We start from the raw sequence: 12,664 nt of genomic DNA on the forward strand, positions 1-12,664 counted from the left end.
CATGGAGCTTGCTTCTCCCTCTGCCTATGTCTCTGCCTCTCTCTCTCTCTCTTTCTCTCTCTCTCTGTCTCTCATGGATAAATAAATAAAATCTTTTTAAAAATACAAAATAAAAATATTAAATGACTTTATTATTTTTTAAAATTTTATTTATTTATTCACGAGAGACACAGAGAGAGAGGCAGAGACACAGGCAGAGGGAGAAGCAGGCTCCATGCAGGGAACCTGATGTGGGACTCGATCCCGGGTCTCCAGGGTCACGCCCTGGGCTGAAGGCAGCTCTAAACTGCTGAGCCACCCAGGCGCCCAAATGACTTTATTTCTTGAAGAGGGGCCTCAACAGCTCTAATTATTATTAGACTGTAAAATGTTCTATAAAAAAACTGACTCGTATTCTCCCTTCAGTTTTAGATGATTTAGATCACAAACTGGCTCAGGAACAATGTTCAAGCTCGGTGAAGACCGCAACACCTCTTAACTACAGATCAAAAACACAGTTCAGTCACTTTTGTTCTAATATCACAGGACAGCACAAAAACCACCATAATGGACCTTCTAACATGTCTATCTATGACATCCTAAGACCAGGAGCCCCGAGGGAAGGTTTTAAAACTTTCTCTCCTAGAACAAGAACAATTTATGATATGTACAGGACAAGGGAGCCCAGACTCTTAAAAGAAGATTATGTGCAAAAGAATACCTTTGGTAGTACTTCTCTGTGTTTTGACAGCAGACAACAATCAGCTTCACCAGCCACAAGATATTTCACAGCAAGAAGCTTACATTTTCCAGCCATCACTCAGAACAAGAGTGGGTTTATACCACCAAGATACCAGCAGAGCCCAAAGAGGATTCCTCTCTCATCCATCATATGGAATAGATCAGACTCTTCTGGAGATAGGCAGCGCCACGAAGAGTTCCTGAGGGCACCATCACCAATGGAGATTGACACTGCTGACCAGTACATGTATCCCAAATGTTTTCAGGAGAATAGGAGATGTGAATTTTACCATTCACAGAGTGTTCACCCAAGTGTTCATTTTAATGCCCCCATGGATAATGCAATGAGTCCCGACCCATTTGAGAACTCAGAGAATATGCCATTCTACCATCAAGAAAACTCATTTGCTAGGTCTTTCTCAAGCAATACCTTTGGACGAACCAGGGAACAGAGATTTAGACAAAGTCCTTTTTGGGACCAACAGGAAGAACATTCTTCCTGGTCTGACTTTCATCAAAGCAGGTATCCATTCACTGCTTCTGACAGAGACTTCGAAATGATTTCCATTGAAGCAAATAATACATTAGCTGCCCATGGCCACAGTGTTCCTTCTCAACACTGGGGATCATTTTCTTCTGGTTACAGAACACATACATTCAGAGATCAAGCAGAGCCACATTCCTGGCAGTTTGATTCTCAAATGTCCACTCTGGAGAGCATGGAGGTGTCACAAGGTAATGGAAGCCAGTCGACTCATTTCAGCACACCAAATGTTTGCCCTATGACAGGGCCAAGCTATCATATCAAATCTGGGAGGTCAGTAGGTCAACAGGGCAGTCCTCCCACAGATATACACATAAACAAAGAACCTTACTCATTTGAAATTGCTCAGACTCTAGCATCCCCATTTAAAACTTCCTTCTCCCAAATTTCTGCTGACAGAGCGAATCCTCAGAGTCCTGTCTTTCAAAATCCCACAGTCACTGTGCAGAAAATTGAGTCTGCCTCTCTTCCAATAAAAACCTATACAGAAGTCACTGTGACCAAGAGGATTTCTGTTGGTTCTCCACCTCTTACTGAGAGCCCACCCAATATCTTGGTCACAGAAGTGAATAATGAGAAAGACTTGAATGAATCTATTTTGGAAGCAGACAAACAGCTAAACAAGAAGGACCAGACAAACATGACAAGTGAAATACCCCAACCTGACTCACAGACTGTAATCTCTAACCCTTCCCCTGATGCTCAAAATCCCCTCTCCCAGGACTCAGCCAAGAGCAAAGGACTTGCTCTTAACACACCTTCCACTGTAAGTTCCAGAAGGTCACCTGGAGTTGTTTCTAGGAAAGATATATCCAAAATTCATATATCACACAGAGATAAATCCAATGAACTAAAAAAAGATAAGAGTTATACTGGCAGTAGAAGAGTTGGCTCAACAACTTCCCTTCCTTTCATTCAGGAAAGCAGAACAACATCTTTTCCCAGCTCAAAGCAAGGTAGTCACCAGGAAGTAAGAGTAAGCAATGAAGATATTTCAGGCATTATTAGAAATAACCACTGGAGCTCTGAACTTCCTGATAATCAAAATGCACAGTCTCCAGAAAAACCTGCTAGTTTAGATACCAAGGAAGAACAATGTGCCACAACTCATTCTACAAACCGTAGCAAATCAGCTGCTAGTCACAAGATCCCATGTGATCCTTTAGGTCTGTCCTCAGGTATACTACCTGATTCCTCACCATCGAATAATTCTTTCCTTGATGCTCTGGTGATTCCTTCTACAATGATGTTCTCCAGGAACAGTCCTCCAGGCAAAGATCCATCTCTGGGAGAAAGAGAACAAAAAGACAATGATAGTAAAACCCAAAATGATCAGTTTGCTTTAAGCCCCTCAGAAAACCAAAAGAGTAATGATAATTGTATGCTTGTACATAATGAGGAGGTTGATGCTGTCAGAGGCCGTTCTCACCGTCCTTTCACAGATGGAAAAGGAAAAGGAAAAATAAGACGATGCATATCCTGTTTTGAAAAGTTAAGCAAAACGGAAGGTAGGTCAGCACCTTCAAGTGATAATAGTAACTTCAATGAGATGAATCAAAGCAATTCCAAATGCCCTAAGGTTCATACAACTTACCACAGCTCACCAAGATCAGCCAGTTTTCTCATCAATAACAGAAAGTTGGGAGGTAAGATAATGGCTTCTTCATTTAGGAATGAACCACTTCCATTCCAAATCAAAAATAATGTGGAAGACCCAACAGGGAAGTACACATCAAACAAATTCAGTTCCAGTTCTTTGCAGTCAGAAAGCAAATATTCCAAAGCAGTTTCAGACTCAATCTCAGTAGCACCTGAAGCCACAAAGCAGATGACAAATATGAAAACCATTGGATTTGCTTCTGTTAGAAAAGGACCACTTCCGTTCCTTATCAAGAGGGCTGCGTCATGTCCTTTAGGGGTACCAGATGCCTCAAATGGGAAAGATGAAAGAGAAAAATGCTTGCTTTCAAACACAGATGCTTCTGCTCTAACACTAAAACCTTGGGAGACAATCAGTAGCCCTCTAGAAAATAACTCCTCTGTTAGAGATTGTTCTTTACCCAAAAGACACCACCAAAAGGAAAACTTTCGAGAAGGCACTGAAAAAGATGGTAAAATTACTACCTCTGGGATAGGTCTATTTTCCCTTTCAAGTGAAGACCCTTTACCTTTTACTTCAGACATGTCAATAAAAGAAAGTGGGAAAGCATTACATAAATTTAAGACTACTAGCATGTTTTCCGTTTCTGGTGATGAAGATAATGTAAAATGTCTTGAGGTGGTTTCAATATATTACACTCTACCAAGGAAATACAGCAAAAAATTTTGTGACATTCTTGAACAGTATACACAGCAAATCGATTCACTTACAGAACCAACTAAAGTGGAGACTGAAACATTTCCTAGTGCTTTTGAAAAGGACAAACTAAATTATTCTGCACAGGAGCAGTCTGGAACATCTTCATCCAAAGGTCTAGAGGTGCTGGTCAGCTCCACTCAGGAGAAGAGCCATTGTCTTTCTCACACCACTGAGGATATGACTGCTTTACCAGGCCTCAGGCCCTCCAAGCCCACGTTACAGGAGATGGCTCCTGAGACAGGTGTTACCTCTCACAAAGGAGAATCGAAAACTAGAGAAATTTCCCCAGATAACTTCACTCAGACACCTGTAGGTGTTTCACAAAGCAGAAAGGAGAAAGGGAAAAAATGGCAAAGTGAAACCCTGCATCCTTCATCTATGCTTCAGGTAAAAAAAGGTACAGAAGAGAAATCTGAAAATTGTCAACAGTCCATTAAATCAGGTAACAGCGGTCCTTCTAATCCTCCGGCTCATTCGGAAGAGGATGTTGGAAATTCCCAAACCATAAGAAGTTCCGGGGAGTGTGCAGGGTGTGGGATGGCCATTACAGCTACTGAAACTGCAGAATGCCTTCAGAAAGCTATCACAAGTGTAGGTATGGTTGGAAGCACCAATGGATTGCAGCCTGGGCAAGTAAGTGGGGAAATTGGAACAGATTTCCAAAAAGAGACTAATCAAGCACTTTCTGACTTGGAAAGCCAAGTTTTTGCCCTTATGCCAGCTTTGCATAAACTGCAGCTTGACGAAGGGACTTGTTCAGGTGAACCAGATTTAGACACTTTGCAATCTGAACCTCAAAGGAGTCAGGAGATAAGGATGACAGAGGATGGCAAAGCTGAAGACGAAAGGCAGAAGTGGGCATGGGATCAACCTTCATTTCCTATAGGAAGCAACAAAAATAAGACCAGTGTGGATTACCCAGAAAAAGGGAAAAACAGATCTTTCGTTAAACACAAATTGGCAGCCATGTCCAAAGCAAGCAGAAAATTCCCAGCTAAAGATTTAAGCCCCAGAAGACATGTAGCTACCATCTTCCCCCAAAGTGGGAACAGTTCTGCCTCTGGCAGTCTATCTCTTGGCACACCCGAGTGCAACCCGCTGTCCCCTGAGCCTACTCGAAAGTCCATAGACTCCAGCAATGAATGCATGTTGAGTAGTGATGGAATGGATGTGGAGAAATCAGAGAACTCTCTCCAGGTTACTGTAACATCCAACCGAGAAGCTTCTACACATTCAAGCAAACAGAATTCTAACGGCATTTCACAACCAGGTCAGAAGGAGTCTAAAAATATCTCAGAATCATCATCAAAGTATCAGAAGTCTAAAGATGTAGCAGCAGCTCAGATTTTGGAAAGAGAGTCAGGAGACTTGGCCCAACCCACATTTACCAGCCTCGGGGAAACAGACTCCTCTGACCCTCAGGGAAGACTGAGCCCTCCTTTTCCATTGGAGCCTGCAGAGAAATCCAGAGTAAGCATCCCATTGGCCACTTATCACCAACAACAAAGAAGTGCTTCATTTCTGGAGTGGGAGCCTGAATCACACTCCTATCGTTCAAACAGTTTGAAAAGCATCAATGTGCATGGTCATCTGGTACGCAAAAGTCATCCTCCCAAAGTCAGGGAGCGCCATTTTTCTGAGAGCATGTCTATTGACAAAGCCCTCAGTCAACTGACCCTTGGGAATGAATTCTCTAGCGATAGCAGGTACAGTCGAAGATTCAGATCCTTTTCTGAGCTTTCTTCCTGTGATGCAAATGAAAATCGGACTTTGTGTAGCGGCAGGACAAAAACGGGTCCCAAGTTTTCAACATCTATATCCAGACCCATTGACTATGGAATTTTCGGAAAAGAACAACAGTTGGCTTTCTTGGAGAATGTAAAGAGGTCACTCACACAAGGAAGATTATGGAAGCCAAGTTTTCTCAAGAACCCTGGCTTCCTGAAAGATGATGTAATTAACCCTCCTAATCCAACAGAGCTATCAAGCTCAAATTCTCCTAGCAGCCAGATGCCAGAAGATGCCTTATCTCCAAGTGCACCACTTAATATCTATGAAGAGAATCTCGGAGACTCAGATTGTGATACAGACACAACCACGGATGACGAATACTATCTGGATGAAAATGACAAAGAGTCAGAACTGTGAGCCCTCTTCAGTAAAATGCATAACCTTTCCTCCAAAAGCTTGTGATGGAAATAAAGTGTAAATGTGTATGCCCTTGAGAAAGACAGTATAAAAAAGATCTGGTCTGAGCAGCACCTGCTCTGAAAAACCCAAATTCACTTCCCTCCTTCCCCCACGCCATATACCTATGCTTTCTAAATTCTAGAATGAATGAATTCTTATTTGGGGGGATTCTCTACTGTTTGCTCTCTGTGTATATATTCTTGGCCTCTCTCCCCTCCCCTGACTTAATCTCTAATTCACTGTCCAGTTTTGGCTTTCTGCTTTACTTTCTCCCTAACTTTTTTATACCTTTCATTGTGATTTACAGCCCTAATATCCCAGGCACATACCAAACTAATAGCTTGAGTAAGTTATTAGTTACACATTTCTGTATCACCCCTTCCGATCCACACCCTATATTCATGACATTAAATAAAGTGTAGGGATGATGACAATGGAGGATATGTTATCCTTCTGTTTGACCTAGAATTTAGGAGGTTTAGGGTTGGTGGGTATTATTTTTCCTTTCAAACAAAGATAAGGGAAGTTTCATAAGGGCACTCTGTTAGATCCATAGTGAAGCCAGAGAGGCAGATGTTTGATGTATTTATTGAGGTTATAGATGAGAAGCTGAATCCCTATTAAGCCAAAAATATTAGTACCACTTAGGAATACCTTTGAAGATATTTGTAGGGATTAGCTGACTTGGTGAATAACTATGTTATTATTATCCTGAATTTTAATCAAGTCAAGGACTCAGGCCAGGTAGCATGATGGTACAGAAGGTGGCTTGGCCACAGAATTTCCTGTTTAGGAAGTGAGCATGACTGGGGATGCAGGTAAATAGACATCCTTCATGGGACTGGCATCCTCACTGCAGCCCTCTCCCTAACTGGTTTTCCCTGCTTCTCTGGGACTACTCATTTCTGGATTTTCTTTATTTGCAGGATAGAACACTTTATTTCATGTGGACATTTTAGTTATGAATATCAAGCAGTAGCTTTGGCCAAGCTCCTAAAATCCTGCTGACTCAGATCAGACACACCAGCATTCACTGGCTTCTTTGCAGAATAACTTACCAAACCCATGGGAAATTGTAAGGCAGAGCTTCTAAGGACATGTCACTATGATTCCTTTAATAATTTATCTAAACTAAATACTCTTCATACCCACTGATAACTTGTTTTTCTAATTCTTTAGCTGCCAGACAGAACTTCTGGAACTTGCCCTCCTTATAGGATAAACACCAATAGATGGCAAAGAAGTTAATTCTCTAGAACTACAGAAAACCTGCCATCTGGGGTCTTAGCGCTACTAAGGTCCCCAGGAGTGGATTTCATTTGGATTGCTTTATATTTGCTTCCTGATCCAATTCTGTTTTCTATTTTTCTCACCTAGTCTGTTTCATCCACATAAATTAAGGATAATGATAGTGTTGGTTAAGCATACAGAGATCTGGAACTGATAGAAATGCAAGAAAGAACTATGTTATTATTATCCTCCTAACCATTGCTATGCCTAGAAGCAAAATACCAGGGGTTGTTACATCCTTCCCATGAAACTCAAAACTAATAAACATGTGGTAACTAACATGAAAGCTATTCCTTAAATCTGTAAATTGTTTTAAAGTCCAGGCTCTGACCAATATCAAGCTGAAAGAGACTGATAATAGGATTTTAAATCAACTGTTCTGAATATTTCAATTTAAATGGTAAAGAATAACATTGTATTCTTTTTTAATTTATGTTTGTAAATTCTACCTTCCCCTTCCCCTTCCCCCTTCCCCTACTATTTATCTGATTATTTAAGTACAATTTTCATAAACCACAACTTATGCTTCCCATATAACTTGAAAATAGAGTTTACATTTTAATATTAAGCTTATTAATTTTTGAAAAACAATCAGCTCCCAAGTTCCATTTCAGTAAATACTCAGAGTTACATGTATGTTACAAAAGGTGAAATGAAGTTAACTTATTTTTCACTGAGTTTAGGATATATCAACAGTCAGTTAAACTGAGAATAAACAATTACTCTGAGACCTTCCTTCTCTAGATTCTCTAGAATCTCCTATTTGAATTCAAAGGTAATTAGTGGCTGATGCTCACTCGCACTGTTTGTAATGTTTGCTTGTTGGCCTGGCTCAAGAATCAAGGAAACAGAAAATTCATAAAAATAGTACTTTCTAGGGGTACGTGGATGGGTCAGTTGGTTGGGCATCTGACTCCATTTCAGCTCAGGTTGTGATCTCAGGGTCGTGGGACCGAGCCCCATACCAGGCTCTGTGCTCAGCGGAGAGTCTGCTTGAAGATTCCCTCTCCCTCTGCCCCTCTCTCTTCTCTCCCTCTCTCAAATGAATAAATAAATCTTTAAAAAAAATACCCCAGCACCTTCTATAGTTTTATACTTTTATAGAATACTTCGTTAAAGAAGTAGAGCAAATTTCTATGTATTTTAACATATAAATCGCTGCTTTTTAGTAGTCATTTTTGGTACAGCTATAGTAATTTATAATAGTCATTTTTATGCCCCTTACTGTGTTCTAAAGAATATAGTCATTATTAAAATAAATATCCACATAAATGGAGTAAATCATGAGGGAATCCATTTTAATAAGTACCTTTAAATTATTAACTTGTTTAGATAATGGACTTCAATTTTACACTGTAAAGTTTATTTAAAATGGGCCTTGGGCACCTGGTTGACTCAGTTGGTAGAGTGTATGACTCTTGATCTTGGGTCAGGTCTTGATCTCAGGGTTGAGAGTTTTAAGCCCAGCATTGGGTTCCACACTGGGCATGGAGCCTACCTGGAAGCGGTGGGGGGGGGGGGCACTTAATGAGATTATTTTAATTTTTAGAGACCTCCTTCTAAATAACTTACTCCCTTACATTTGTAAATACATTGGTGTTAATAAAACTTCCAACTGCTACTAACAAGGTTTTGACTGATTGAAAGTGGATAAAAAACAGTTTTGTGTAGAAGGTAAATGTATGCCTGTACTAGAGGTAGTGAAAGTAAGTCCACTTAGGTTACAATGAAGATGGAAATAAAATGGAAGAACTCCCACCCCCATAAAAGCACTCTATGGAATGCCAGAAGGTTAAAGAGGACTTACTGGTAAGAGTTGGTTAACAGTAGTGATGATGCTTTAGAATATCCCATTTACATGTGTAGGATAAATATGTAAATATTTTACTTTCCCAGCAAGTTTCTGAATGTATTACCACTCGGGGGCTCTTTGTGACTGGTACACCTGTGTTTCTGAAACAAGCCTTATGCACTTTTGTTAAAATGTCAAATAATACTTTTATGTAATTGTTCTCAATCTTGTTCTGTAGATAAAAGTGTTACAAGACAAGGTGCCAACTTAGAACAATGCCTGTGTTGAAATAAATGATTTAAACAGATGTGCTGTTTGACTTGGTTTTTATTCTCATCCTCAAATGATTATTTTTCAGTGTGAAAGTTTCAAGAAAAACTCTAAAAAGGCACTGGGGTGAGGGAGTCCAAAAGCATGCAAACAAATCTCTCTGGTTATTATTGAATGAAATAAGCCACATGTAGTTTCAAAAAAAAACCACAGTGACTTGCTTCTCTCTTCTTTCATTTGTACTCAAAAGCCACCAGCCAACACATGAAGATTGTTCTATCTGGTTGCATAACAGAGGAGGAATGAAGAAGGCCTGGCATTGCTCTGTGAGAAGAGGGAGCTCCTTGGAGTTGGTTTTTCCAATGCCCAGGGGCTCTGATGAAAGATAAACAACGCTTTCCAGTTGAAATATAACACGTACATTTTTTTTAAATTTACTTATTTATGAAAGACACGGAGAGAGAGAGAGAGAGGGGCAGAGACACAGGCAGAGGGAGAAGCAGGTTCCACGCAGGGAGCCTGATGCGGGACTTGATCCCGAGACTCCAGGATCACACCCTGGGCTGAAGGCAGGCGCTAAACCACTGAGCCACCCAGGGATCCCCTAACACATACAATATTAAATAATTAATATATTTATACTAATCTTTTAAAAAATTATTTATTTATTCATAAAAGACACAGAGAGGCACAGAGACATAGGCAGAGGGAGAAGCAGGCTCCCCAAAGGAAGCCTGATGTGGGACTCGATCCCAGGACCTGGGGATCACACCCTGAGCCAAAGGCAAATGCTTAACTGCTGAGCTACCCAGGCATCCTGATTTGTACTAATATCTTTTCTAGAAAAGCAACCCAAAGGCAGTTTCTCTACCAAGGACAGGAGAGTACTGTCATCTTGAATATGTGCAGTATTTTATTAAAATTTAAAATACATTGGGAAAGCCAGGATTTTCAGTTGTAGACTAAATATAATCTTCTCTAGGTGGCTGAAATAAAAAAGGACTTACTAAAGCGTGTGCAGTTTGCTCTCACACACAATGACAGGGCTGATGAAATGGATATTAAGTTGAAAATCCAGCAGTAGTTTCTCAAACGATACCATGGAATTGGACTTGCCATGGGAGCCACTGTCTGTTACAATCAGGAAGGTTCAGATTCAGGAGAGAACCAAGACACTGAATCACAATATTCATTTGCCCCAATCACTCCACTGGTAATAAGACCACGAGCGTATATAGACTTATCCATAAGAATTTGTATTGCTACAATATTTGTTGTGGCAAAATCTGAAAACAGTGAACACTTGATAAGAAAGGACTACCTATTATGGAATATCCACATATGTGATATTACGCAGCCATTAAAAAGGATAAAGTACAACTGTATTAAGTTAACCTAGGAGAATTTGTATGAGATACTATTGAGTGAGGAAAGCAAAATCTCATTTTTTTTATAAAGCATTAATCAAAAAACTTGCACATGCATGTGTACATCTGGAGGGATACATATGAGGCTATTATGTCAGTTGCTACCTGTGCCCAGGTGGCGGTTGGGAGGTGGGTTCAACAAGGGGAGGGAGAACAGCATACTTACATTGGGAGAAGCAATCTGCCATGCGTCTTGAACATTTTTGCTGGATATACCAAGAATGTTAAGTCCTTGATCACTTTTTACACATGCCATTTCTTTCTCCTTTTTTAATTAAAGATTTTATTAAGTAATCTCTACACCCAGCATGGGGTTTGAACTTATAACCACAAGATCCAGAGTTGCACACTCCACTGACTGAGCCAGCCAGGTGCCCCACAGGTGCCATTCCTTTTTTTTTTTTTTTTTATGTGCCATTTCTTAGGCCTGTGTTGGCAGCAAGCAGTCTTGAAGGATGATAACATCTCCCCACTGGACAAAAGCAGGACCAATTTCCCATACTGGGAAATCAGTCATCCCCTGAATTCAGTGAGCTTCTCTTATAATGCAACCCACTTCACACATCCATAATGGGCTGTTTGCATTGTCCCTACCAGACTTAGGGGCTATATGTCTGCTGGGGCTGTCATAACAAAAGTCTTCCCACAGACTGGGAAGCTTACAATAGAATTTATTCCCTCCCAGTTCTGGAGGCTAGAAGTCCCAGATCAAGACATTGACAGGTTTGGTTTCTCCTGAAGCCTCTCCCTTGGACTGTCGATGATCGCCTTCTCGCTGTACTCTCACTTGGTCTTTATTCTGTGCCCAAGCATTCCTGGTGTCTCTCTGTGTGCACAGGTTTCCTCTTTTTATAAGGACACCAGTTAGACTGGGTTGAGGCCCCTCCTAATGGCCTACTTTTACTTAATCATGTCTTTAAAGGCCCTATCTCCATTATTCTGAGGTAATGGAGCTTATTGCTTCAACATACAAATTATGGAGAAATGCAATTCTGCCCATAACAGGGGACATGGGGGGAATCCAACACAAACCAACATGAAACTCTGACAATGAATAATCAAGTCCTTTGTCTCTGACCCAGGAGTCTTGTGTCTTATAACAGCATCCATGAAACAGGCTAACCTGTTAGCTTGCAAGAGGCTACAATCCCAGACCCTCCACACCCATATTTTAGCATCCACCACACTGCCTCTTTGTCTTTCTTCTCCACTAAACCACGAGGTGTAAAGTCCAAGTATAATATCTAAAACAGAGTAAACATTGAATGTGTATTTGAAATTTGATTTATGATAAAGAATCTAGTTAAGGCATTGGTAGATCTAAAGAGATAAGCTTTTATTTTTTTTTAAGATTTTTATTTATTTATTCATGAGAGACAGAGAGGGAGAGACAGAAAAGCAGGCTTCATTCAGGGAGCCCGACATGGGACTCGATCCCAGGTCTCCTAGTTCACACCCCGGGCTGAAGGAAGCATTAAACCACTGAGTCCCCCAGGCTGCCCAAGAGATATGCTTTTAAAGATCTGGATTACAATGAGAAAGAAAACAGATTGTTACAGATTCTAAGAAAGGGTTCAGATTCGATTATATGGCTTCCTTGATATGTTCTCAAAAACTACTGGGTGTTACCGCAAGGATTATGTACTATAGTAGGCCATATTTTACTATGGTCCTATACCAGCCTAATCCTCAGATTATTTCTCTGATTTTGGAAGAATGTGAACAAAATGTGTTCTACGCAATTTTTCAAAATGATAACTAGAGCCCAGGAACGCTTTCTATTTAAAAAGAAATTAACACTTTATCAATGAAAGTAATACTAAATAATGCTATACTTTAGCCCTACAATTGGCCAGTGATTTACTAACAGTTTCTGAAAAATCTTGCCAAAATACAAAGAACACAGTCTGGTCAGTATTTCTAAAATAGATCAAGAGAACTAGGAAGGATTTTGTCCTAATAAATAAAAATGGTCCTAGCAGGAACGCTGAGTAGGCCAATTAAAGGAGGGCTAATTAAATCAGGGGATGGCTGATTCCGCATTTCTAGATTGAGGTCTGTCAAGAGAGTGC

At 40.4% G+C, this 12,664-nt stretch overlaps 1 protein-coding gene across 5 annotated transcripts in view; it reads left to right on the top strand.

The window, feature by feature from the left end:
* EXPH5 (exophilin 5) overlaps positions 1 to 9,202 on the top strand; it is a 72,829-nt gene extending 63,627 nt beyond the window's left edge. For all 5 annotated transcript variants that reach the window (XM_041770319.1, XM_041770321.1, XM_041770322.1 and 2 more), the window contains one exon: positions 406 to 9,202. In XM_041770319.1, coding sequence (XP_041626253.1) covers positions 406 to 5,771 — 5,366 coding nt within the window. In that variant the 3' untranslated portion in view covers positions 5,772 to 9,202. The remainder of the gene's footprint in view (positions 1 to 405) is intronic.
* The last annotated feature ends 3,462 nt before the right edge of the window (positions 9,203 to 12,664 follow it).

This window comes from Vulpes lagopus, chromosome 10, assembly GCF_018345385.1.
Source record: "Vulpes lagopus strain Blue_001 chromosome 10, ASM1834538v1, whole genome shotgun sequence".
Taxonomy (NCBI): Eukaryota; Metazoa; Chordata; class Mammalia; order Carnivora; family Canidae; genus Vulpes; species Vulpes lagopus.